Source organism: Trichoplusia ni, chromosome 14, assembly GCF_003590095.1.
Source record: "Trichoplusia ni isolate ovarian cell line Hi5 chromosome 14, tn1, whole genome shotgun sequence".
Lineage (NCBI taxonomy): Eukaryota > Metazoa > Arthropoda > Insecta > Lepidoptera > Noctuidae > Trichoplusia > Trichoplusia ni.
This window is the reverse complement of record NC_039491.1, coordinates 2,667,495-2,692,962: the sequence shown is the minus strand read 5'-3', so window position 1 is coordinate 2,692,962 and position 25,468 is coordinate 2,667,495. Positions and strand designations below refer to the sequence as shown.

Genomic DNA, 25,468 nt, shown 5'->3' with positions numbered 1-25,468 from the left:
CAAATATAGGCGTGTTTTTTTAAGAAAACTAAAAATCTTTCCATACTCTGATAAACAAAAGACTTTAGCATTTTCCAACTGATCGATTTTAGTAATAAATCCACAGTAATAACATTACAGGTACAAAAGAAGCTCTATATTCAACTAATTCACTTGACAAGGCCTATTGTTTATAACCAAACTTACTCCAAATTAACATACACATTAACTGTTAAATTTCCATTGTAATCAGTTTCAATGAAAACAAAAGCTTTAAATTACTGAGTGGGTACTTAAAAGCTATTTGAATGGCCAACCGCCTATTCATTATAATAACATTATGGTTGTCTATCCATTTTAAATCCATTAGCACCAATTATTGGGTATTAATATAAAGGCGATCACTTATTTGAGAACGATTTATTTCGTTAACAGTCAATATAACTTGTTATAATACAACACTGAATATACATTTATATCACAAACATCGAGATCTGTGGTTACAGTCTTAAAATTAAATCTTATATTTAGGGAAAATGTTATACAATCATTAGGTGTTCATCTTTGATAACTAAATTTCAATTAAACATTTACGGTATGAGAGATAACGTTTAAAATACTACTTAGGCCCGATTTTTCAATCGTCAGATAACTTTTATCTGAGGAATAAATATGGCCGTTTGACATATTTTCTATACAAAAGCTATCAAAACGTCAAATATATTCATCGAATAAAAATTATCTGGCGATTGAAAAATCGGCCTTTAGATTCTATTTTTCTGTCTTATCTTAAACAAAGATGAAATTAGTCCATCAGGTAGATTTTGTTTCATAAAATCAAGGAAAATGCTAATACAAATGGATCAATGATGGATGAATGGAAAGGGGCTAAGAACCTCTAATAAAAGTCGACTGGTAAGTGACGTCACACTAGATTTCAACTTTTGTATATGCGTAAACAGAAAAAAACTACATCTGAAATTTTTGCAAATCTATCCGTCGGACTATTTTGATATTTTGGTTACATTCCAATTGATAAGAAAACGTAATGTTATGAGCATAAAACTTAATAAAAATACTTCAAAAATGGTTTATTTAGGTTTTAAAATAGGATTTACGACAAAAACACATTCATGAAACCGTTTGACTACCTATTAAATGATTTTATTGTCGACCATAATTTGTATCGATAAGTGTTCTAACATTTATTACATATACATTTATACACAGTATTATATCGACTACTACAATTAGCTAAGAACCATAAACACTAATATTTTCACTGTTGGAAAATAAACAAATTGATTATACGTAGCTAGATTTCATATGAAACATGATATTTATATAGTTGGAGACGCTGAAATACATGGTTTTTAGCCTCAACTCAATATATGACGATAGTTAGCAAGTGAGCCCTTCACAAAGGTTCTTAGTTTCCACAATAAAATACGGAACAACATCATGTTTCTTATTTAACATTATTTACAGCAGTTAAACATTTTCATTTACATAACGTTTCAATAAAGACACCACCCGATAACTTAAATTAAGATTACTTATTAGACAAAGAGATTCTGGGCAGCAGCGAAATTTAAAAAAAAAAATAACAAATTGTTTCTGTATTACTGATATTTGTGGTAAGCGAATAATAAATATAGTTATATTTAATTTTAAAATACATCCGCAATAATATCTAATAAAAACTATCATAAAGTTATGATACAAACTTTTCGACTTTAACATAATACGTTTGTCTCATAATTTGGATGTCTCCACAATATCCATTTACATTAATTATATCAGAAAATGTTTTGTCTCGCTTCTGTAGACGACAAAGGCTAAGACAATTACTGAACTTGATTAAGGCAGATAATCAACTTTGGGAGCGGGGTGAGTGGTTTAACTCGACTCTACGAAATCATTACTGTATGTACCTACTGTAATTTTTATATAGTAAAGTTATAACATTAAAAACACCATTTCGTTAAAGAGAGATCACGTATAACCTGATAAAATATCAATTCAAAAAGTGATATGTAGCTACAGCCAGGTTTTAGAGAGCTCATATTCTATTAAACCAGTACAAATTAAATTACAGAGATCATTGAAGACTACTCTAGAATCGCAATTGAAACCAATAGTGATGTTTCACACGCTCGAATAGGACGCGGAAGTCGTTGTTCCCGATTGGTCAAATTGGATATTACTCGCGCAAATAGATGGGATACAGCCGCAGAACGGCAGTTTCTGCAACATTGGAGTTTAATGTGGCTGACTCATGCATGAGGACACGACTTCAAGTTTAGTCATGTTGATACTTAAATTTATTGCGTGCTATTATATGATTCTAATATATTCCCTCTGATCTGCAGAAATAGTAGCCAAGCAGGATAGGTAGGTTCAATGGTTTCTTCTCTGTATGAGAAGATACCAGACTTACTTCTCAAAGTAGAATTCTTCCTAAAACCACTCGCGACTTAGTGACGACCAGCGTTTACCATACATTAGATCATAAATTCATACATTAGATCGTTCAAGCCACGGCGAAGTCATTGTTTGAGGTTTTTACAGGATCTCGTGGCTCAACCTAGAAGTCCACGATGTCCCATTTATTAGGTTTCAGGATACTACTATAACTTGTAGTAAATATAATTGCATACTATTAATCAACACGAAGGAATGGAAGAATAGACCCCATTATAAGATGAATACGCTTTAAAATACTGTACGTTTTCAGCCAACAGCAGTTCCAGAAAAGCCTAAAGATCAAGGTATGTGATTTTCGTAGCGGTGACTGCAGCAGCGGCGGCGAGGGCAGCAGCTGCGGCCACGACGGCGGCGGTAGAGCCGGCGGCGCGCACCGCGGCCCCCATGCCCAGCGACACCAGCAGCTGCGCCACGAACACGCAGCTGCTCACCACGCCCACGTCTGTGCCCACACCGCGAGCCGCACCGCAACCACCACCGCCGCTGTCCCACTGGAACACGTAATTACTGATTAGTCTGGTACTGTTTTTGTGTGATGGACAGGATGCCAAAATGGAATTGTTAATATTATCTGAAGGTGACAAGACACAGTGAAGTAAGCGGCATCTCTCTTCTACTAATACAACAATATACTATAGGACGCGTTGTCAGGTCTCCTAGAGATAAGTCATGTCAGCTACATTTTAGAAAAAGCTTATAACACTCGGAGGAAACAAAGCCGAACCGAACGCCGTTTTCCCAAAACAACTCAACTAAGTAATAGTCGAACGAAACGAAATTTTTACTTGAATTAATCCAAATTAAAAGAATTAATAAAAAATCATTGAGAAACTAAAGAAAGTAACATCAATTGAAAATAACTTAAGAGTTTGCTTAACGAAAAAAAGAGAATTTGCAAATAAAGACTTCTTAACATACAATCCAGCTGTCAAAAGGGCTTTGATCCTCATGAAATATTGTAAATTAAACAACGTTTTGTTTTGTTGATAATGGAGACAGTTTCGAAGGCACTCGTGTCGTGTATGATCATTCTTAGCTGCAATTAGCCATCGTTTAATCAATTACAGGGCTCGGCCTGTTTGAAGTTCCATGAAAATCGCACATCAAAGGTTTTATTCAGTGAAATATTAAATACGTAATTGATCGCTCAGATACATCGTGGTGAATTTATTATAATTTTAAATGCTTTACAAATGTATAATGTTTAAAAAGTTTCACGTGTATGCAAATTTATGCGCGTTATTTATATAATGTTCGCTGACTCGAAGATCTTCGTACCGCCTTATAGTCGATGATAACAGTACATACAATAAACAGGCCCAGTTCGCCTCTAGCATGCCATTCTTACAGTCGTTGAGCTCAATTTCGATTCATTATGTCACATGTCACCTGTTATTTTCATTCATCCCAGTTGCTGGGCTCTTTATACCGGACATCTACATTTTACTTACAAAATGAGAGGAATAACAACATACCATGCCAGTAGCGTGATAATGCGCCACAAGTAAGTAGGGCATGGTGAAGAGCGTGGAGTACATGACGCCGGCCGCCCAGCTGCAGACCAGCACGGCGGCGCGCCCGCGGATAGCGCACAGCGCCACCATGCCGCAGCTGTACGTGCACAGACCACCCACGTACACTGTCTTGGCACTGGAAACATGAGGAACCATATTCAAATACTTTGGAAGTTAAAATAATAAGGATAACCAGTATATGTACTATTGCTGAGTAAATTTTTTGTCGTATAGTTGATGTACAACCTGGAATCAGAGTTTTTAAACAACTCTTAGGCCTCTAACGTCTGAGACAGCGGGATTGTCCGGTTACCGGGCCCCGGTACACAAAGAGTAAAGGAAGAAACATGGGTGGGTTTTAGTCAGCAAAAGTCTGACACTCTTTTCCGCTCAATCCAAAGCAGGAGCGGTAATTTGAAGATTTCACATCCGACAAAAAAGGCCCCCGGTCAACAAACATCCAGAAAAATTCTCAAATGTGCCCATTGCCTGACGATGTTTTCCACCACCGTTTTTAGGAAGTGATAATTGCACAAGAAAATGAGAAGACAACTATAATCCGTGTCGTGTTTCAATCAAATTACTTTCTTTGACTTGACAATCATACTGTCCCAAATAAGAGCAATACAAAATAGGAACTTCAATCAACGTATAGGTAATTTGAAGTTGCGGAGACCAATAATTAGGACCCAGGTATTATGCTCAAACGAAAACCAAGTGTCCAATCATAATTCTTTTTTAATATAATTTTAAGATTTGTTCAAAATTGTAAATAAAATTTATCTTGGACCAAAACGAAAATCTACATTTTTGAAATCAAAATCGAATTCATATTGAAAACATTGATTAATATGTTTGAATAAAATAGAACATTTTACTAGAACCTCAGTAAATCTAAGTAAATTATTTACATTAAAGTCTAAAATAAATAAAAACTTTAATTCTTAAGTACATGGTGATACTTAATTAAAATAAGGTGATTAATGACAAAACTTATTATTTGCATTCAGCTTTACCTACTTACAATTTTCAAAAGAATTTTGCCTACCTAGCTATTTACAAGGCTGGGTAAATAACTTTCTTATTCCGAAGCTTTGATATCCCTAGGTACTAGTCATATCTCGTAAAACCAAACTACAGCGTTCCCAATTTCCACGCTTCGTTTGACGATAAATCCAATATGATCAAGACTCAAGTGGGGGGAGAATCTGAGCTAAGCTTGTAACGTTATTGATTTTTAAATCAGTGTGAAGCCGACAAAGTGTCAGCCAGGAAGAACGGCGCAAAGTCAAGGATCCGTTGATCTCATTACGACAGGAGACTATTTACAAGAGTAAGCTGTCAAGTTGAAGGGTAAAGTGATGGATAATGGATTATGTTATGAACTAGCGGCTGATGGCCGCGGCGTGACGTCACAATAGTTCCTGGTTGGTAGTACAAAGTACGTAACGTAAACGTTCTTTGTGTGGCAATCACTTCATCTATATGAAAACATTAAAATCATTTGCAAGAAACATTTTACGAATTTTATAAAAAAATGACAAGGCAGCTATCCAATCCTAATTAAACAGAAAAATGATTGATTCTAAAATATCTAAAAACATCTGCGAACTGTCAGTTACAAAATTAATCACGAAATAACCTAAAAAATCTAAAAATAATATTTTCCCCCGAGGCAACACGCGACGCTTACCGTATTTTGTATATTTTAAAATTCTATCTGAAATTGGAGCGACATGCCATTTCCGCGCAGAAAATCCAGAGAGCCTTTAGTGCAGTGAATTTAAAGTAAACGAAATTTTTAAGAGGGCCTTTAGAATCTTGTAAGGCATTGATGTTTTCATAAGAAATATATACCTACAGGTATTGTGTTAAACTAAGTATTATGCCTACTTCGTGACCCAAATCGAGATATTTCAAATGGTTATCCAATAATACACAGCACAGAATAATTTTACTGAATTTCTTCATAGAATAGTGGTTGCTAATTGGTTTTATTTAATAAAATTTCCAGGCGATTAATCTCACTCCCAAAGTTGTTTCATACTAAGTAACTACTTATTCTCACCCTGTTTAAAATTTTGATCACATACCCAAGCCGTTTGATTAGCCTCTCGATGATGGTGGAGTAGCAAGCACAGGACAGTGAGTACATGGCCATGCCCCAGCAGCCGAAACGAACGCCAGCCTCGTACTCCGTGCGGCTTACACTTCCCACAGGCGCCTGAAATATTTGTTATAGCAAATGTGTGAAACCGCGACTAATATGTATTTTGCAAATGTACAGGCAGGTTTAGCTATGATGTCAATTAATACATCTAGTTGTGTCTGTAAAACCCAATTTTATTGCTAGTTATTTACATTATCAATCACCGTTTGGCGCATTTGTTTACAGTATTAAGTATCATCAAAAATAACATGCAATTGCAAATTTCTGAGATGTCGTTAAGCTTGTACTTATATTTCAGCATTAACGTAAATATTTATAACACCCGAACCTGCTCATAAATAGAGTTTGTATATTTGTTATATTGCTTATGGATTGGAGTTAAATACCATTTAGTACATTATTCATTAACCTACCGCAGGATCTCCTCCAAAGACAGCTTCGCCGACGAAGTCAGTGAAGTACAGGGAGTAGCAGACGTGAGCCATCCAGCAGAACAGGTTGGTGAGGCAGACGACACGCAAGGAGCTCGGCATCATCACGATGGACTTGAGGTAGTGGACTAGAGACAGGGACTCTGTCTTGGGAGCACTCTCCAAGGAGTTCAAGGCCACTCCGCTCTGGAAATACAAGGAGTTACTGTAAGATGATACATGTTAACACCACCACTTAGTTGTTTAGCAAAAGCTGTGGAATAAAATCACAGACGACATGGAGTAAAGCGAAACTTTTTTAGCGTACACAAGGCGTGAAATTGAGGTAATTTCCAAAAGTAAAATTTTAATTTCGTTTTCGGCGAGGATATTCTTCCACGTAATATTAAAATAATTTAGCATCGTCGTTCAGGCATCGCTAATTAATTAGTAGACAGGTAATGTTACCTTTGGAAACAAACATGGCTTATTAAATATTACAAGGCGCTCGTAACGTTACGATAATGTTTTCATAGAGGTTGTTAAAGCCAGTTCTATTAAATTTTAAATCGTGGTTGTTTAATATTCTACTCTTTTCATAACTAAATACTTTTTTGTTGTGTCTTTTTCCACACTATTTTAGGCAGGTTTTCAATGTCACCGACAGCGAGCCAGTTGTTTTTATGCAGCCAAGTCGATGATGGTAAATTCTAACCAATAAAGGATCAGTAAAAAATTGTCAGATTATATCTAATATTAATTAGGTTATCCCTATGTACCCTTGGTACTTTGTGAAAAAAATTAGAGTTTACCCTTTTTCAACTCATAAAAATAGAGGTTCAAATCAATCAAAGTGAAATATCACAGGGTTTCGGTAATGCAAAAGATACCTGATTCAATCATTAATGAATTAGATTGCGATGATAAAAATACACGGCACGTGTTTCCAAAAAGTAAGAAAAATAATTCGTAATGTTTTACAAATTTGAACTCATGTTTATTTCAGTTTTAGTCTAAGGCAAAGGCACTCAATTCACCTTATGATAAAAAAAAAACTTCTTTGTTAAAAAAACATGGTTCATATTTATGACGAAATCATACTCAGAATCATACATCTAGGATTAGATAAATAGATCAAGTGTGAAACAAAATCATCAGTGGAATAATAGAGATATCGCAATCAGAAATCTATGAGCACCTTGGGAGTGACAGAAATTACTTGTGTGACAAGGGTAATCCACGATTGAATAAACATATCTATGTTAAAACAACGGTGGGTATCTATGGACTCCATGACTAAGAAAAAACCCTTTTAGGCAGATAGTCAAATTATGGGCCCGATAGTTGAGATTCCTCTTTGATCGATCGTCAACTGAGCGAGAGTATTATTCCTTTGTGTTTGTGTTAAGCTAATTCGACCTCTATAGTTATGTTATTAGTATTACATATTAGTAATTACTAATTACTAATATGTAATACTACTAATTAATATGTAATACTATTCCTATTTATAGTTCTAATTTTTGAGTAAAATTAAATTAGTTCATGTGTCTCGATGTATACGATGCCAAAGATAGCTGAAAGTAACAAAAAATGCCCGGAATTACGATTAAAAACAACAAATACCACCGATCGCTTAACTTTGATGTGTCCCAAAGAAAAAAAATACTTGGAAGCTGCGAAATTAATCAGAAACAATGAAAGGTAGAGCAGGGACAAAAAAAAATGGTATAAGTGGAATGGTAGAAAAGAGAAACAATTTTATATTTATCTAACTCAGTTACTTTCTCAAAGTAAGTAGAGTTTTTATCTTTTTTTAATATACGAATGAATGTGGCATACATTTTTGACCGAGATTAAAAGTAACATTGAAATTTCTTACCTCTGGCTGGTTCAGCGACCCGTAGGTAGCATTCTCCCTTTTCAAGTTCTTCTCCGGACCTTCCTCATCGAAGCTCTCCTGTGCTCGCTGGCTCTCCGCCTGCCTGCGGAACTCCTCCTGCTCGTTAAGCTCCGTCAGAGGGATCTCCTTGAAGCTGGTGATGGTTGCCGACACACACACCACGAATATTATGGTGATGAGGGAAAATACGGCCCGGACGTGACCCCCGAAGATTTCACCTGGAATGCATTTAGAGAGAAAAAATACTTGTTAATAAAGTCGTCATCTGTTTGATGTTGATTTACATAGGTATCTCTATTTATTTTGATTAAATCGTTCTTGAGTGTAAAGTCCTTATTTTCAAATTAAACATTCAAATTACAAAACGTCATTCCTCGACAAATCAGCTTACCGCGGGAGCTAAATACATTTGGGTGAGAAGCGGGACTGTGAAATTAGGAACAAATTAGGTAGCGGTCACAGGCAGTCATATAGATAGCCTTTTATATGAAGTAACGGTGTTGGTGTTCATTTACCTAATCTCGTGTCGTCCCAGTTGATCCCGCCGAGCGCGTACCCCATGAAGCCGCCAAGACCAGCCATCACCGTGAATGTGCTCAGACCCTTAGCATGGTCCTCTGTGGAAACATACAATGGTGGAAAAGAAAGTTAAAAATATTTTGTCAATCCAATCGTCTTGTGAAGATGCGATACAGCGTGCTACACGATGTAAACGATGTTTCCCTTTCACAACTATGATATTATTACTTCAAGAGTTGGTGGAAAACCTGTTGATACCTGCCAATGTGAATTGCAGCTATCTTCCGATGCATTATAAAATACCTAGACTTGTAGAGCAAACATACAATTTTATGATATAGACAACTTTATTTATATTTTATATATGGTAAATATTCGGTCAGGTGGCCGTTTTCTCCGAGATGAAATGTTAATGACTTCAACCCTTGACTAAGGCACGGCGTGTGGATACTGCCGCCGACTATTAGGACTATTACTTACTAGATAAAAACTAGGCAGGTTTTTTTTCAATTGGAAACATATTTATTAAAGTGCATAAAAACAATTCAGTCACTAAATTATAATCAATGACGGAATAAACCAGTCAAAACAAACGTGATACTATAATCATTTCGAAGATTAGATTGACTGAAACTACTTTTCAGTTAAACCGTAAAAAACCCCAACAATATTACATCAAAGGTCTTGTTCCCAAATATAAATGTTTGTGTTGATATTTAAAATTCATAAACATAATATAAAGCGAAAAGATTACTACGTTTTGAAGTGAGCTAAAATCGGGACAATGAATTTCATAAGATAGAAATCTCTTTTTATTGAAAATATGTAAGTATACATTTAATAGTAGCATTCATTAATGAGATACGCATTAATGATATTACTTGTAAATGTGAAGTTATTTTATATAACTCAATACAAATTGTACTGGCGATATCTGCCTCTTTAGCATGTGTCGCATGGCAGCGCGAAGGATGCCGTGACTCTGCCTTAGGTAATTATTTATATGGGCCCGCACCGATTTTAGTTGGCGAGAATCCGTGTTCTCAACAAATCCCCGTGCCGTTGCTTCGTTGCGGACGGAAGTGATTAGATTTCACCATGAACAACGAAAACAAAAAGCTATCGTCTGTAAAATCCATTGGACGATATAACAAGTTACAAAATGTTAAAGACAATTCCTATCGTCAGTTGACAATATTTTATTAAATGTTTAAGAAATCAAAACACCCCAGCATCCCCGGTTAGCTACAAAGGTAGACGCCGTCCACAGCACACGTATCGCTATTTATTTTATTGTGAGTGTGTGACAGCCCGCGATTTTCTACTCACTTCTCGCGGCAAATATTTGACGAACAAATATTAGCCCGAAGATGAAAATGTATGTAAAGTCAAACAACTTCCAAGTAGATAATGCGCAGAGACATATATAAATAATATTATATTACCGCTACTATAGTATGTAGCAAACATAAAAGTATTCAATTAAGAAAGAAAATGTAGTTTTACTCCAATATTTGCTCCAGTCTATCTATAATCTACGTCATAATTCATTTTTATTCAGGACATATGTACATTTGTACTTATTAGTACATAGCACGTGCTTTTACTGTAGGTTGTTTATATACAATGTTAATTCCACGTAACCGTGTCATCAAAGTAACGTACTCACTACTCGTATTTGTTTTATTTACTTTTTATTAGTCTATCGAAGTTTATTTTCCTCGATACGTTTCAGTCAATAATAAAGATTAGGTATCTGGATTGCTTCTGATCTATTTTTAGAAATTCAAGTATAGGTTGTATTGTCAAGTACTCAGGACACCGCGTAACATCTCGGTGAACATTGTGAAAATTGAGATAATAAGTTAATACTCCGCTTGTAATGACAGTCTTTAATCTAAATTGCGTAACCAAATGTTGGCTATTACTGGTGGCTGGACCCCTACGAAGATTGTTTAACAATCTATTAATAACCTATCATAAACTATTAAAACAATCTATCATTAATAACTTCACATTTAAATCACTCACTTTAATGTTAATTGGTCTATTCTAATGACGCTATTAAAGTTGAACATTATGCGATAACATTAAAATTGTATAACCATTGGAAAATTAACATACCAAATATTATCTTAACAATATAAAATATTCACGTTGCTCACGAGAAAATACCCAAAAATAACGTTGTCACCGAGATAAATCAATCACGGGTAGACGTAAGCTGATAAAGAGCTTGTTTTGCGGTTCATCACTCTTAGGCGACGGAAAATCTGACTAAAATACATATTATAGTCACATGCCGTGACGTATGCACGAACAAATATTGAAATGAATTAGTTTATCCTAAACTAGGTTAAGGATACCAAAGTATTCCAAAACGGATTTCGTAAACAAGTCCTACTTCATTTCGGCGTAATTGTTATGATTCAGAGCTGACTAATTAACAACATCAACATTATGGGATACAAACATGCGAATGAATTATTACTTAGCTGGAAATCGTAGAAGATATCATAATTTCCTTAATAATTGTGTTTACACATTAGACACATTTAGTCAAGTATGAAACTCGCAGATAGTAGTTGTAATTGCGAACATAGATACCGTGTTTACCCACTCCAAGGAGGCGGGCTCAACTCAAGTGTTCGTCGTGTTGTTCACCTCTCGAGGGCACGCCGGCTACATCGATAGTTTCAGCAGGTTACCAGGCCACGCTAACCCACAAAACGGGACGCAAATATGGAAAATAGCTTTCATCAAACAAGTCTGACCTGGAACTGTCACGTCAAGTAGATAAGCGCGGGCCGGGCTCTGGCAGGCGTCGGCGTCGAAGTCCAAGAATACAGTGCCAAGGACAGTGAAGAACACGCCCCAGGGATGGTAGTTGCTGTTGGCAGTGTCCAGAGCTTGGCTGCGAGGGCCCAGCGCCGATGGCACGTCTGTCCTGTTTAGCGGCAACTCATCTCCAAGGGCGTAGCCTAAATCTTCCCCATTAGGCACTAAAATAAGACCTACGAACAAAAATAGAAAGCTATATTATCAAGTGTCGTTCTGAAAATTACATAACATGCTTAAAACTAAAGCCTGTTGCTTCAAAGTATTAAGCGCTTCACGCATATCTATAGAGTACTCAGTCCCTTTTGTAAAACTTAATTTGGCTAGGGACGACGCAAATTAGGGGCATTTACAAATAATAAATGTTTGTTTAGGACTTAAACCCCGACTACCTGAATAAAATTAAATTCGTATTCGTTAGATCGCCAGGTAAACTGATTCAAACAGGTGGCTTTATATAAAAAGGTTTATGTGTTCAGGTTCATAAAATTTAATATCTTCCGGTTCTGTGTACCTCTTTTAGGTTATTTTAAATTCGAAAATAAATTAATTTTCGGTTTTGGAATACTTAAAAATTACTCACCAATAAGTACTCCTAGTGACATCATTAGAATAAAGGGTCTTCGTCTTCCGAAGCTAGATCGGCAGCGGTCACTCAAGGATCCCAGTAGTGGAGTCATGAAGAACCCTATAAGAGGTGAGAGGGCCCACACCAGCGTCATTTGCTGATGAGGGACCCCGATCTGCAGCAACGTTGGTGACACGAAGGCCGTTTCGCCCGCGTAAGAGAACTCGATCCCCATCACAGCTGCCGATATTCGCATCAGCTCGATGCGACTTTTTCTCCTAGAAAACATGTGTATCTGTGAATTGACCTTCGTCGGTTCAAAATTACTTGCATAAAATACTGATAAACAATCTCAAATGAATTGGAACATATTAAGTGTAACTACCTATTTTTTGAAAATAATTTAATCTGTGGCATCTTGTAGTTTCATTCATAATAAAGGACACGTATTTTTTCTTTTGACCCGCGAATATAAATTGATCAAATTATAATGAACGGAAATTACGAGTGACGTCACAGTATGGTGTAAATTTGTTACAAGTCCTCTCTAAACCTTGAAGCAGTTTATCTATATCAATTTTCGTTGTTCAGAAAAAGTAAAAAATACATGTCGATACTATAAAATCTACTATAAAAATATACTTTTTAGTTATTTTATACTTTTAATATCTAGTCGTCTACCCTATTATTGTGTATGGGCAATGTAGAGTGATAGAAGTGGCGATATTCTGCCTTTTCTAAATGTATTCTAAATAAATAAAACAAGTAAAGTATGCGAAGACAGGACTTTTCACCAACAATACATTTCTATCAGTACAGTATATCGTCCGTCGATCGTATTAGGTTTAACGTACTCAAAGCCTATTGTACTGACAACCACAATACGGCAACAGGAGAATCCAATTATAATTTGATCGATCTACAGTGAACGTGAGACTGAGGAAGAAAAACGTACTCTTTAGAGTTAAAAAGCATCATAACATTAGTGACATTGCAGACATCAACAAATATTGTAGTTTTGTTAAATTTGTTTAAAGATACGACTTGTCACCCACTATCTGAAAATGTTAAAGCCATTGTAATTTTGGTGTCCAAAGCAAAATTTTCAGACTGTATTTAAACATACTTGCCGATTAGGTACCTAGTCATGTTAGTGTGCATTTACAAGATAAATTGAAATTTGAATAACTATCAGGAAAAATCATCGTTAGCAGAATCGCAAAGTCGACATCGACAATCGGCTAAGAACTCTTTTAGTGCGCTTTCATTTGAGTCTCCAGTCGATTACATTTGCAGAGATTCGATGCCTCTTCTCCACTTCCACACCCTACAACTTTAAGAGGCTGAACTGATTTAAATCAAACATGTCTTAGAACACTCAGACATAATTCACCAGTATTACAAAACAAACTAAATTTAAATCGTTCAAACCATTCGATATCGCTATGATATTACAAACAGACAGAGACGAACAGACACGTCAAACTCATAACTTCCCTCTCTTTACGTCGGGTGTCAAAAACATTTCGGTATAAAATCACAGCCAAATAGCTTCTCTTTTTTATTATATTTTCAGACAAGGCAACTGTCAGATTGTGACATCTAATTCTAACAAACGAAACTCACGACTTAGCTATCCCGAAGGACCACATAGTGTTATTATGTAAGAAAACGAAACACGTTCCTGTATCGTGACTGAAATTAGACATCATGTCTTGCGGTCAAATTAAAATAAAATACAATGTTTAGTTTTCAGGCAGGCTTTCTTTAAGTTTCAGGAAACCAGTTTGAACTGGGAAAAGCCAGTCAAATAAGCCAGTCAGATGATCTGAAGACTATAAATGTGATATTAAATTAGCATTCAAGGAGCGCCTATAGCCGATAATAGACTTATCTCGGAAAATTACTGTTTTTTTTTCTTGATTCTTTTTTATATTTATTGATGACCATATTTATACAGAGTGTCCCAAAACTCAACGATAATCTGAGACCGGATGAAAGGCCAAGTGATAACAGATCAGGGAAAAAAAATCTGTTTCTATTTTTTGAAAAAAAAAAAATTTTTTTTTCATTGCATTAATTTATAGTTTCGAATAATAGAATCGTTAATGAAGATCCCGGAATTAAAATACTCACAACGAAATTGTCACATTGGTGATCACAGGACTTAAAAATGCGACGAGGGATGTCGAATTTCAACTTTTTAAATGTCTCTTATCGCTGAACTGAGTTATATGGTTTTTTTTTATATTTTTCCCTGATCTGTTATCACTTGGCCTTTCATCCGGTCTCAGATTATCGTTGAGTTTTAGAACACCTTGTATATGTCCTGTCTTAAGAAGCAAAAGTATTTAGTTGTTGAATAATAAAAAAATATATAGCCAATACAGCGATTAAAATCCTATTCCGCTTGATATATTATTTCGTGAGTCAATATAACGAAACCATATAGATGCAGGGTAGGCAACATCCCTACCGTAATTTAAAGTTGTTTAATGTTAATACACTCTATTCTACGATCTAGTTCCAAAGTTATTTCAGACTGGTGATTGATGGAGCAACAAACTCAAAAAGAGACCTACATTATTTTTAAATACTTATTGAACATTGAATTTAAAATTACTTCTATTAATTTTTATTTTTATAAGAGTGATAACTCTACATAAATCGTAAATTCTAATTTTAATTTTAATATAAACATTGTTTTTCACAATTTCAAGTTGGATCTCTCCGGTACGGTGCGGTACTAATTAACGCCCAGGGAAATGCAAAATGAGCTAAGTAATTGAGTGCCCGAGGAAATACCGCACTCGTAGTTCTCACAAACTTATCTATGAGTAAAATGATAACATTATTTATGGGTTTTAAGTACCAAAGTGCGTAAGTAAGTGTCAAGCATATTAAAATTGTTGTCGTAACGATATTTTTTTTTAAGTTTAGTTTTAATTTACTCGTATAAAATGGAAAAATATATGGAGTAGAAAACAAACTTCGTCTTTTTAATGCGATTTCCGATCGAAATTTATAATGACGTCACGGTTAGAACTGTTTTGTGGAAGTTAGACAGATAGACACTGGTTGTAAGGTACTTTGCCAAAATACTTTGAAATAAAGTTACCCAAATGATGTTGTAAGATATTAGAATAATTTGAAAATCCATGCACCTACTGCTTACCTATACAGATCACTGTACGCACTATCCTGCCAGACTCTCTCAGGGCCGTCATCAGAGTTGGGTATCCCGAACAGGGTCTCTGCAAATGCGTCTCGAATGCCCCGGGGATGCTGCTCCTTCCATTGCGACCACCTCTCCTTATACCTGTCCCGGGCACCGTGCAACCGACCCGTCAAGCCCTGGTATTCATGTAACTTGTCCGTCATTTTCGCACCTCTATTTTTACACCAGTAACATAAGACTGTCTGAATGAATTTGGTTGGGCAGAGGGATTCCTCGCACACGCTAAGACATCGTCAAATCATTTTAATGTTATACGCGTATATGTAACTCGATATCACAACAATTAAGTCCGGAAACAAAATTTCAACCCACAGTTACTCAACTTGCACAGTAAATACCAAAGTTCTACTTCAAATATTCAAACTCATCACTCCCGGAACACTCAATTAGTAGTTAAAAGTTATGTGAATAAATAACAAGCGCGCGTAGTTAGTTGACGGTTAAAGTTGATCGTTTGTCCAGTTGCGGACTGTTGCCGCGACTACGGCCAGCGGAACTGCGGGAGGACTGGGCGCGCGCGCCGCCCTAGCTCGCCCTACCGATGCCGCCCGCCCAACATCAACTGACCGATACCGATGCTATATTACTGGAAGAGATTTTGTTTAACATTTTTTTATTTGTTAAAAATTGAAAAGGCTATTAGTGATTGACTTTATAATGTTGTTTGATGTATTTAAATACGTCAATAGATAATGATCTGTTCTAATTATAATTAGAATATGGTTTATAAAAAACTTGATTGAGTTTCTTCGAAAGAAGGAATGTTATTTTAATCGTTAAATTAAAACGTCGTTGGGATTTAGGTACTTTACCTAAAGGAGGTTGAGTGATTGTGTTATGTGTTGAGTATAGATACATTATTTGAAGGATTGACATTATATTTCCATGAATAACTTAAATAATGGAAATCAAATTATTTATATTTCTTCTTATCAAATAGATAAGTCAATGATTAAAATCAAGATAAATTGGCTTCATGTTTAGAGATGCAAATATTTTTCATGCTATACAAAAAAAAACTTGAATCCTACATACTCTACAGACTCAACTAGAAGCGTTCCCAACAAATCTACCTTAATTCAATCCATACAAAATATATCCGATAGAAGGCGGAAGGACTATTAATTGCAATTTCAAATTCAAAAAGCTACCGAGCTCAGTCATGTCAATTTAAATGCGCTTTTTAAAGTCTCTTCTGTCGTTATATGTCCGCGCCTCGCCTCCGGGATTACGCTTATTGCGCCCCGGGAGCGACGACTGATTGTATCCACCAATACGGTCTTATATAAACAAACGGATTGTCTGCACGTCTTATTGCTTTCGCGACTTCTTTCTATCTTTAGACTACGATCAATTGAAAGTTACGTTCGATTCGGATTTATCAAATGAAACTGTTTATTGGGGAGTTTTTATTGAATTTATTTACATGTCATGCGGGAATTATTGGGAGTTGAAATTTGATTTTAAATGATAATATAGGTATTATTTTTAACTTGAAACTGTATCGACATATTTTCTCCTTGTTGAGGCTTACGCTTGACAGAGATTTTATAAACAGAGATTTTGAAACAAATTAAAACTTTTTCTTCTTCTTGCATTTACCTACATTGACGAGAACTTCAAAGATTTAAACATGAGTCAAATATTATCGCGCCATTTAAAACATCCCATTTAATCTTATATTTCAAGTTCACAGACAGATCTTATCGATTTGACATGACAAAAGCACGAATAATCTTGTGAAATATGTCGTGATAAAACAAACATATTAGACCAATATAAAACTCGCTACAAAAGAAAAAGAGTTAACTACTCCACAAAAGATTCCTAGATAATTATGCAGATCTAATTATAAACACATGTTAACAGTTCAGCGTGCACTTGACAATAAATAAATGCGTAGTTATTTGCCTTGTGAAATAATTTACAAGGTGCAATAAATAATGAAACGTTAATATGTTGAATTGTTTGCAAGAGATAAATACTGTATTGTTGGGTAGTTCATAATGAACAAGGCTAGGACCCGCACGATGCGCCTCCAAGCCGGCGATCCACCCTCGTGACTCGAACAGAGACAACGGCTACCTCACACGAATCATTCTCATTTAAATAAACATTTGTGAAACGAACCGTGAAAATCAAAGGAAGAAATGACAGGAAGGACACTCACAATGATAAACGTAGCGCATAAAACTGACAGAAGACGTTTGTTCAGTTTCGTGAACATCATTTAAAATACATCATCGAATTTTTCACGCAAATCTTTTGAGTTTCGCTCGCTTACCAAAAGCCTGTGTAATTCCAAGGTAGTAAATTGTGTTTAGTCCTGTGATATTTCAAGTTTAACTCTTGATATTTGGCCAATAAACGTGTCAAAGGTGCCGGATTGAATCTCATGCCTGATAATTAACAATAAATTATGTTGAGGAGTTTCCACTTGATAGAATCCAAATCAGGAAACGCCCAATTTTATAACAATTGGTAACGTATGAAATGTATTTGATAGAGGTAAAAGATAAATGAACGCTTCAAGAAACCCTTTTAAAATCTCAGGCAGGTGCCTAAATGTTTTCAAGGCCGCGTACCGAACTTCATACGGTTTCAAAGGCGGTCTCCACAATCAGCCTTGCTTATCAATCATTGCTTGACAGCTGACACTGAGTACACCGGTCTCTTAAAAAAGATAGCAAATCGATGAACAACAAAAGATTTATTCATTAATGAAAGTTTATGCGGATTAAGTAACTTTTTGGTATGTAGTTTGACACTCCGTTACTCATCTGATATCGCCATAGGTGCCAGAGGTGAAACATCGGACTACTTGCAATCAGACTCAATCAGTCAGATGTTAGTTAAATAAGTAAAGAGCGTATCATTCTTCGCTATTTGAGTTTCCTTATAATTTCTACTTAAAATGCAAATTCTACATAACTGTTTCTACACACGTGTTTATGTGGACAGAAAGGTGCCTTAAGAACAATACTCAATAATATTTGCTCTCGCTGTACATTTACACTTTTGATAACATTTCCTGCACTCAAGCAAATATGATCAATCACACGTACAATCGCTCTATAGATAAATAGTAATGTATTCAAACTTGTTCAAATCTTTACACGACCTTATCTTATAGCTTCGGAAATAGAAAGATCAACTCATGATTTTTCGATGATGTAATTCTATGACACTGATTCATTTAAATGTTTTATTTGATCTCGTCAAAGTATGATCCTTAGTTGATCCAATGATAAAATATTTAAGACTTCTCATACTGCCATTATTACAGTAGGGAACTGTCTAAAAGTACGAATTAGTCCACGAGGTAGATTACAAAAAATATAGATACTTATGTATGGGTATGTTTTTCTAATAAATTAAAAAAAAAAACGAAGATAAAATGCATCAAAGATCGTGAAAAGTGTGCTGATAAGTGACGTCACATGATATTTCATCGTCTTATTTTTTTGTTTATGCAATTAGAAAAATAGATCCTTCCTTTTTCTAATATGTAACTGATGGCCTAATTAGATATTTTATTCAAATTCCTAAATAATAGTTATCTTTACTAAACAAAGTTATTGCATTCGAGTACTGCGAGGTCTACGAAGGTCTGCGAGTTTAAGAATAAAAGACTTATCTAAGTGAAATGATTAATCCATCTCAATAACATAAAAGCCTACTTCCAGATAGACCTTTACAGCCTGTAAAAATCTATCTTCTTCTATCTATTCTTCTCAAAGACATGCTACAACGCGTATAAAATAAAACTTTTTAACAAACAATAGTTTATTGCGCAGTTTCTGTAACAACCAACAATGAAATATAGATCAAACATCAAACACCTATAGACTTATCAATAATAACTCTATTTAAATACAATAAAATATTTTAAATAATACTTATAAAAACTAGAAATTTTTCTAACAATTTTCTTACTTTAATTAAATAGATAGGTACTATGTTTTATTAACTAAAATAATGTGAAAAGTATAGTATCAGTTTGGTTTCGTTATCTATCATAAGTATTGGCTCTAGTTAAAGTTAGGTAAGTGATGGCTTGGTAATTGGATTGATCGCTGTTATGGCTTCATCAGACGTGGCTAAACTCCTCTTTATACGTCACGCGCATACGTGACGTAGGCAGGTACGTCTATAACATGTTGAAACGGTACCCGGTCGTATAAGGTATTTTAAATACTGCTGTATAGAAATAAAAACGTTCGGTACTCACAAAACAAAATCAGTCAAATGTGAATTTGAGTCCCGAAACAGAGGGTTCCGTAAAATAGGTTAAAGAAAAACCTATTTATAAGTTGGGTTAATACATAAGCCAGTTAGGAAATATCGTCTACTGATAGCTGAATAAAAGTACATGTAGAAGTGATTACGTCTATCCTATTTGCATAATTAATTATTTTATTTTATTTCAGAAGGTTTCAGTAGCTGTAAGAGTCCTATTAATAATAATAAATAATAGGCTGTATCTCAAGGACACCTGAAAATGTTACAGATGATATTTATATTGCCGCTCTGGTGACATTAATAAAAATAAAATCAAGGTTAAACAACGGTTTAAACTTCTTCAACTTATCGTTACGTGTTTGTATCTTGTTTGTATCTTTTTAGGCAGATAAAACAAATAACTGATCCCCACAAATGAATTCGTTCATAAACTTCTTAATTAATTCTAGCAATTAAACTATCAACAAAAACAAATTAGAGAATTTCGTTACAATTCCATCACGTCTACGGTATAAGGTCTTTAATTTCGACGAGAAAACTAAATTCTTGATGAACAACTGAGCATTTGTAAATTAGTTCAATTTGTATGTTAATTATTGAAGACAATGGATCGCTTAGACTTAGCAGATGTCACTTTCCTGGTTCTTTTAAAGTAAGTAGCTATTATATGTAGGTATAAACTATAGGCTATTGAAAAATGTTTTTGAGTAGTCTTCTTGTGGTCAATGATCTTATACGATTGATGTAAAGTTGTTGGTTTTATACAATAAAATAATCGGTTTTTTTTACGGGAGAGTCCGATATGAGACTGGCTTAAAAGCTTGGTATTGTAACCACGATAAACAATATTGAAGTCTAAAAAATACTGGAACAGCAAGTTTGTGTGCCTGAGGAAACAAGTGGTCGCCTTCCAAACTTGGAACAGTGGACGAAACGTATCTAACAGTAAAATAGCAGGACAAGTTATTCGCTTCATATCAATGCAAAAATAAAAATAGCATTGCCATCCTGGAGTTCTTCTAACCAGAAACATTTTTCGACTGACTTAATGTATCGCTTTAACTATTTAAAAACTTATTAAACTGAGCACCCAGTTAGTCCACAGAACATCAGCCTCTTCAGCCCATATCGTATAACATAATAAGTAAACAAATCACATTCGCAGTGAGCCATTTCGCACGCAATATTTTCGTGAAACGTGTTTAGCATCGGCAGCACCGATATCCCTCACTAAGGCGCCAATCATTGATAGACTGTTGCAATACTAACACCATAGTAGAATAGGATTTATTTAATTGACATCCTATTAGAAAAGCATTGATTTGCAAGTTGATGTTCAGTAAGAATTGCGTATACCAGTCAAGTGGGCGTCATAGTCACGTATGTTGGGGACGTTTGGAGTCTCGTAAAGTATTTATTTTATTATAGTTTTTGTACATTTTTTTATAGCGCCAACTAAAATAAATCATCTGTGAAAATTTAAGGTTTCTAACTATCAAAGACCATGAGATAAAGCATGGTACCGGACGGACAACCAGCAGAGCCTTAGTAATTTTGCCCCCATTTCCCCTTTCGATTTTTTTCCCACACTTTGACACCAAAGCTGTTGTATGGCTGTACCTACTTGTTTTGCAGTTTGGAAACTTACCCGCTTGTTCTTCATAGCTCTAAGTTCTCCTCGTATTGTCTTGATTTCTGAGTGACACTGTGCCCCGTTATCATTATGTTAATACTAGGACCTGGAAATATTTTCAATATGTCAGTCCATAATGATCAATCAACGATTCTCCAGACGTCTTGTAATTTTGAGGGAAATTACGTTATCGTAATTTTCCTAAGAGAAATGTTGCGAAATGTTTAGTAAAACCCCGGATCTTATAGCTCAGAACCTGGGCAGCCTTTTAACATGCAAGTCGGTTCGTCAGGTTTTGTGTCGCAGGCACCTCAAGACTAAACAATTTTTAAACCCGATCCACAAGTAGAACCTCCTCCCGAACGATATTCTGATGATTTGCTAAACTAGGACCAATTCGGGGAAAACCAGGGACGGATACAATACAACAGTTCATTATTCAGTACAAGTTTTTCAAACAATCAATTTATTTGGATACCTTATGTCTCAAATCTAACCTTCATTATTGTAAAGTTTGGGCACACCACTGACACTGAAATTGACTGACGGCAACAGCTTGTCACAGTGAAGTTTGTTATGACAGCCATTTTGCAGCATTTTATACAATAATAACACTAATTTATCAGGCTTTCGTTTAAAAGTTTATCTGAAACCCAAGATCGGGATGAACTCATGGAAAATTTACTATGAAAACTATTAGCTATTGTGATGAGATTTTTTTTCGTTACCAATTTACGCAGCAGGATGTTGCATGTATATTACGACACAAATCTTATTTTACTGAATACAATACTTCCAAGAAAGATTTAAAGGAAACTTCAGTACTTCATAAACTTGGACCAACTGCAAAACAATGTCAGGAGGTATGTGAATGAATATCTGTTGTAGTTTTCTCGTGTCAATATTTAATTGTGAAAAATGACAGTCTATACTGTGAAAAACGGTACGTCCAAACTGTCATCCTACCGATGCAAGGAGGTAAGGATAAAACAGTAATGATGTCGTAACTTCAAAAAGTTTCTTATACCATATAACAACGATCTGTTCGTTAACAATAAATCTATTCATGTTATTGATTATTACTTTCGTCATTTGTAATTGAAATAAGGATTATTGGCAGTCGCAGAAACGGAAATATCGTAAACGCTACTATTGGCCATAATCGCTTCTAGAAATAGCGAAAATTCCTCGCAACACTAAAGATTCTACATAGGCTCAAGAAAAACAAATTTGCGTTATAATAATGGTCAACCATCAAAATGACTGCAGCTTCGTTTGCTGTTATAGCGTCAACAGAAGACATCATCTGTTAAAATTCATCTATTAGCTATTAGTGTTCATAGTAGATACAGCCAAATCATAGACGGACGGACAGCGGGTCCTAATAAATAGAGTTCCGTTATTACCTTTTACCCAAAATATAACAGTTGCATAAAAATAACACCAGGCAGTAGTTGTCTGACTGTTGATGCCTCTTCCTAAACTGTCATAATTTTAACATTGATCACCACTCCCGCGCATTTTAAATATAAACATGTCTAAAATCATTCTGCCTATTACGTTATCACTTTGTACAAAATGTAGGGTGGAAAAAATGTTTGTTTCGTAACATGCAAAGAGGTCGAGGTTCTCGAATAAATATTGTTTGTTTCCCCAATCGATTTTAGTATTCAAGTAGCGTTCTCGAGCGACCGTACAGACTATTACGTGGCATGTTTTATTACCTAATAATTATCTTTGCACCTTTTTATATAATGTGCCTGTAGTATAATTTTATCGTAAGTAGTTCAAAAGAAAATTGTTTTACAATTCTTCTAAGATTTTTTGTAATAAACCTTTACCTCCTACCTCTTTAAACCTTTACGAAAGAGTAAAACCTTCTTCCTTCACTTACAGTCGTGTAATCTCGGCGTTTTGTTATTTTTTTGGCTTTTAATCAAACTTTATAGTATGCCAGTAAAATTAAATTAAAACTTTTTGTGTTTTATTGATTACCCTATAAAGATGACTTAAAAGAATACTCTTTCAATAAAATCATTATTATTTTTAACGGGTGGACAGAAAAGCCTTAATTATAGGGTTTCATTTTGAAAATTCGGGTAAGGAACACTAATCAAAATAGCTACCTAGTATGATGTTTCTAACTAAACTTTGGTCAAGTTCCCGCGCGACGTGCCCGACTTGCCCGTCATCCTCGGCAATGATATCGTCATTAACCTGATCATTTTTGGGCTGAACAACTACTTATTTTCTATCGACATGAAAAATTTGTTTGTTATTGACGGACACCCATCAGAGAATTCACTGAATGTCGAGGCTGACCTCAAACGACACGTGCGACAACGAATGCGTTACGACTACCAAAACTTGGTCACAAATTATTTTGCAAGGAAACACATAACAGCATTATCTATTTAATAGTATTCCAAGAACAACTAATGTACCTATTTATCATGCACTTTCCCTTTAAATATGTTGTAACACTCGATTTCAGTTTTTGCGCTTTGAAGTACTTAGAAGTTATTTATCTTGGGGTTATCAGATACGAATGTTGGAGTGCCTTACTTTAAGACAACAAAACGAACTTAATTGGTCCGATGTAATAGACTTCCTTATTAAACATAATAGGGGCATGGCAACCCTATATTTTGCGACCATTTAAGGTATGAGACTAGGTGGTCGCACTTGACCGAGCGACGCGAAGAAGCCTTGTGAGACCCCGTGCTATGTCCATAGTACGGTGCTATGAATCATCAATTTATAAGATTTAGGTTCTTTAAGTAGAAGCTGATCATGCACTTTAACGTATGTTATGTCTAACTATAGGAAAAGAAATCAAGCGCGTTATTTATTTTCAAGGCTTTTTGTTTATTTTTTTAAGGAGCACCTGACAGAACACCCTCAGAAGAAGAAAGATTAAGAAATACTCAAAACAGTCCGCCGGCACAGGATCAAAATGCACAGAATACTCAAAGCACTCAAACACCAAGTCAGACACCTGATCAGACACCAGGTCAGACAGCAGCTCAGGCACCACCTCAGACACCAGGTCAGACGCCAAGTGAGCAGTCTGGTCAGCTACCAAGCCGGGAGCCAGGTCTTAGACCAAGTCAGCAGCCAGCTCTGACGCCTATAGGCGAGTCTACTGACGCACTTAGTGTCGACCCATCGATTGACACCACTCAATCAATAGACCAACCACCTGGGATGCCGCCCGTACCACCATCAACACCTTCGATTCAGAGTGATGAATCGACGGAATCAGTAGACCGACCTTTGGAATTAATTCAACTGCCTGTGCCGGAGCTGCCGCCCGGGGCAGCACTCGCTGGGATGCAGCCACAACTACCCCCCGGAGCGCCTCGCCGACCATCAGCATATTACCAGGAACGACGTACCTCTGAGGCTCCTGAAAAAAAACCTCGATACCTACATAATGCCTTCAAATATCCTGGTCATGATTTTTTTGCAGGTATGTTCGAAAGTTTTTTTTTTTACCTAAAATTAAAATTGGCCTAAACCTTAGGATACATTTAAATTGAATTTGGGATATTGATTTTTTGGTTATCAGTATAATAAAACAGCACATAAAGAGCTGTGATCGGTCGGTAAAAAAAATGATAATTTGTAAATACTAACGTTATTTTTTTATATTTTAAAGTACGTCACCAAACTCGGCTTTAAGCTCTTAAGCCAGATCTAGAATAAATCTAACACTTAGCACAGATACAGTTAATCCTAGTGTGTCCTGAGAAGGTCGAATGTGTTAGAAATAATATATTCCAATCGGAGCCGATTGGAATATATTTTTACTGCAAGCAAGGAACAAATGAATAGATAGCTCCCTGGTGTTGCAAACATACAGTATGATTTAAATTATCCAGTTTTTATTCTTCCACTGAAGTTAATAGCTTCCATTATTGAATCTCCCTATTTTTTAGTTCGAAACTCATAAATACCGTAAACA

General features: G+C 35.5%; 2 protein-coding genes across 2 annotated transcripts; one reads left to right on the top strand and one right to left on the bottom strand.

Moving 5' to 3' along the window:
* Positions 1–705: 705 nt before the first annotated feature.
* On the bottom strand, positions 706–18,836 carry LOC113500621 (proton-associated sugar transporter A). The gene is made up of 10 exons (XM_026881474.1): positions 17,392–18,836; positions 15,564–16,007; positions 12,404–12,666; positions 11,757–11,996; positions 8,979–9,080; positions 8,443–8,681; positions 6,564–6,767; positions 6,074–6,204; positions 3,942–4,116; positions 706–2,957 (listed from the first exon to the last, which is right to left on the bottom strand). The coding sequence occupies exons 2-10, from the start codon at positions 15,767–15,769 to the stop codon at positions 2,739–2,741; spliced, it is 1,779 nt and encodes a 592-aa protein (XP_026737275.1). The 5' UTR covers positions 15,770–16,007; positions 17,392–18,836; the 3' UTR covers positions 706–2,738.
* A 2,819-nt stretch (positions 18,837–21,655) lies between these two features.
* On the top strand, positions 21,656–25,020 carry LOC113500803 (putative uncharacterized protein DDB_G0290521). The gene is made up of 2 exons (XM_026881702.1): positions 21,656–22,364; positions 24,383–25,020. The coding sequence occupies exons 1-2, from the start codon at positions 22,355–22,357 to the stop codon at positions 25,018–25,020; spliced, it is 648 nt and encodes a 215-aa protein (XP_026737503.1). The 5' UTR covers positions 21,656–22,354.
* The last annotated feature ends 448 nt before the right edge of the window (positions 25,021–25,468 follow it).

Coding starts and splice junctions, on each gene's coding strand:
- LOC113500621 (XM_026881474.1), bottom strand. CDS start 15,769: ATGACGGACAAGTTACATGAATACCAGGGCTTGACGGGTCGGTTGCAC. Junction 12,667..15,563: donor GCGTACAGTGATCTGTATAG/GTAAGCAGTAGG, acceptor CATGTTTTCTAG/GAGAAAAAGTCGCATCGAGC. Junction 11,997..12,403: donor GTCACTAGGAGTACTTATTG/GTGAGTAATTTT, acceptor TTTTGTTCGTAG/GTCTTATTTTAGTGCCTAAT.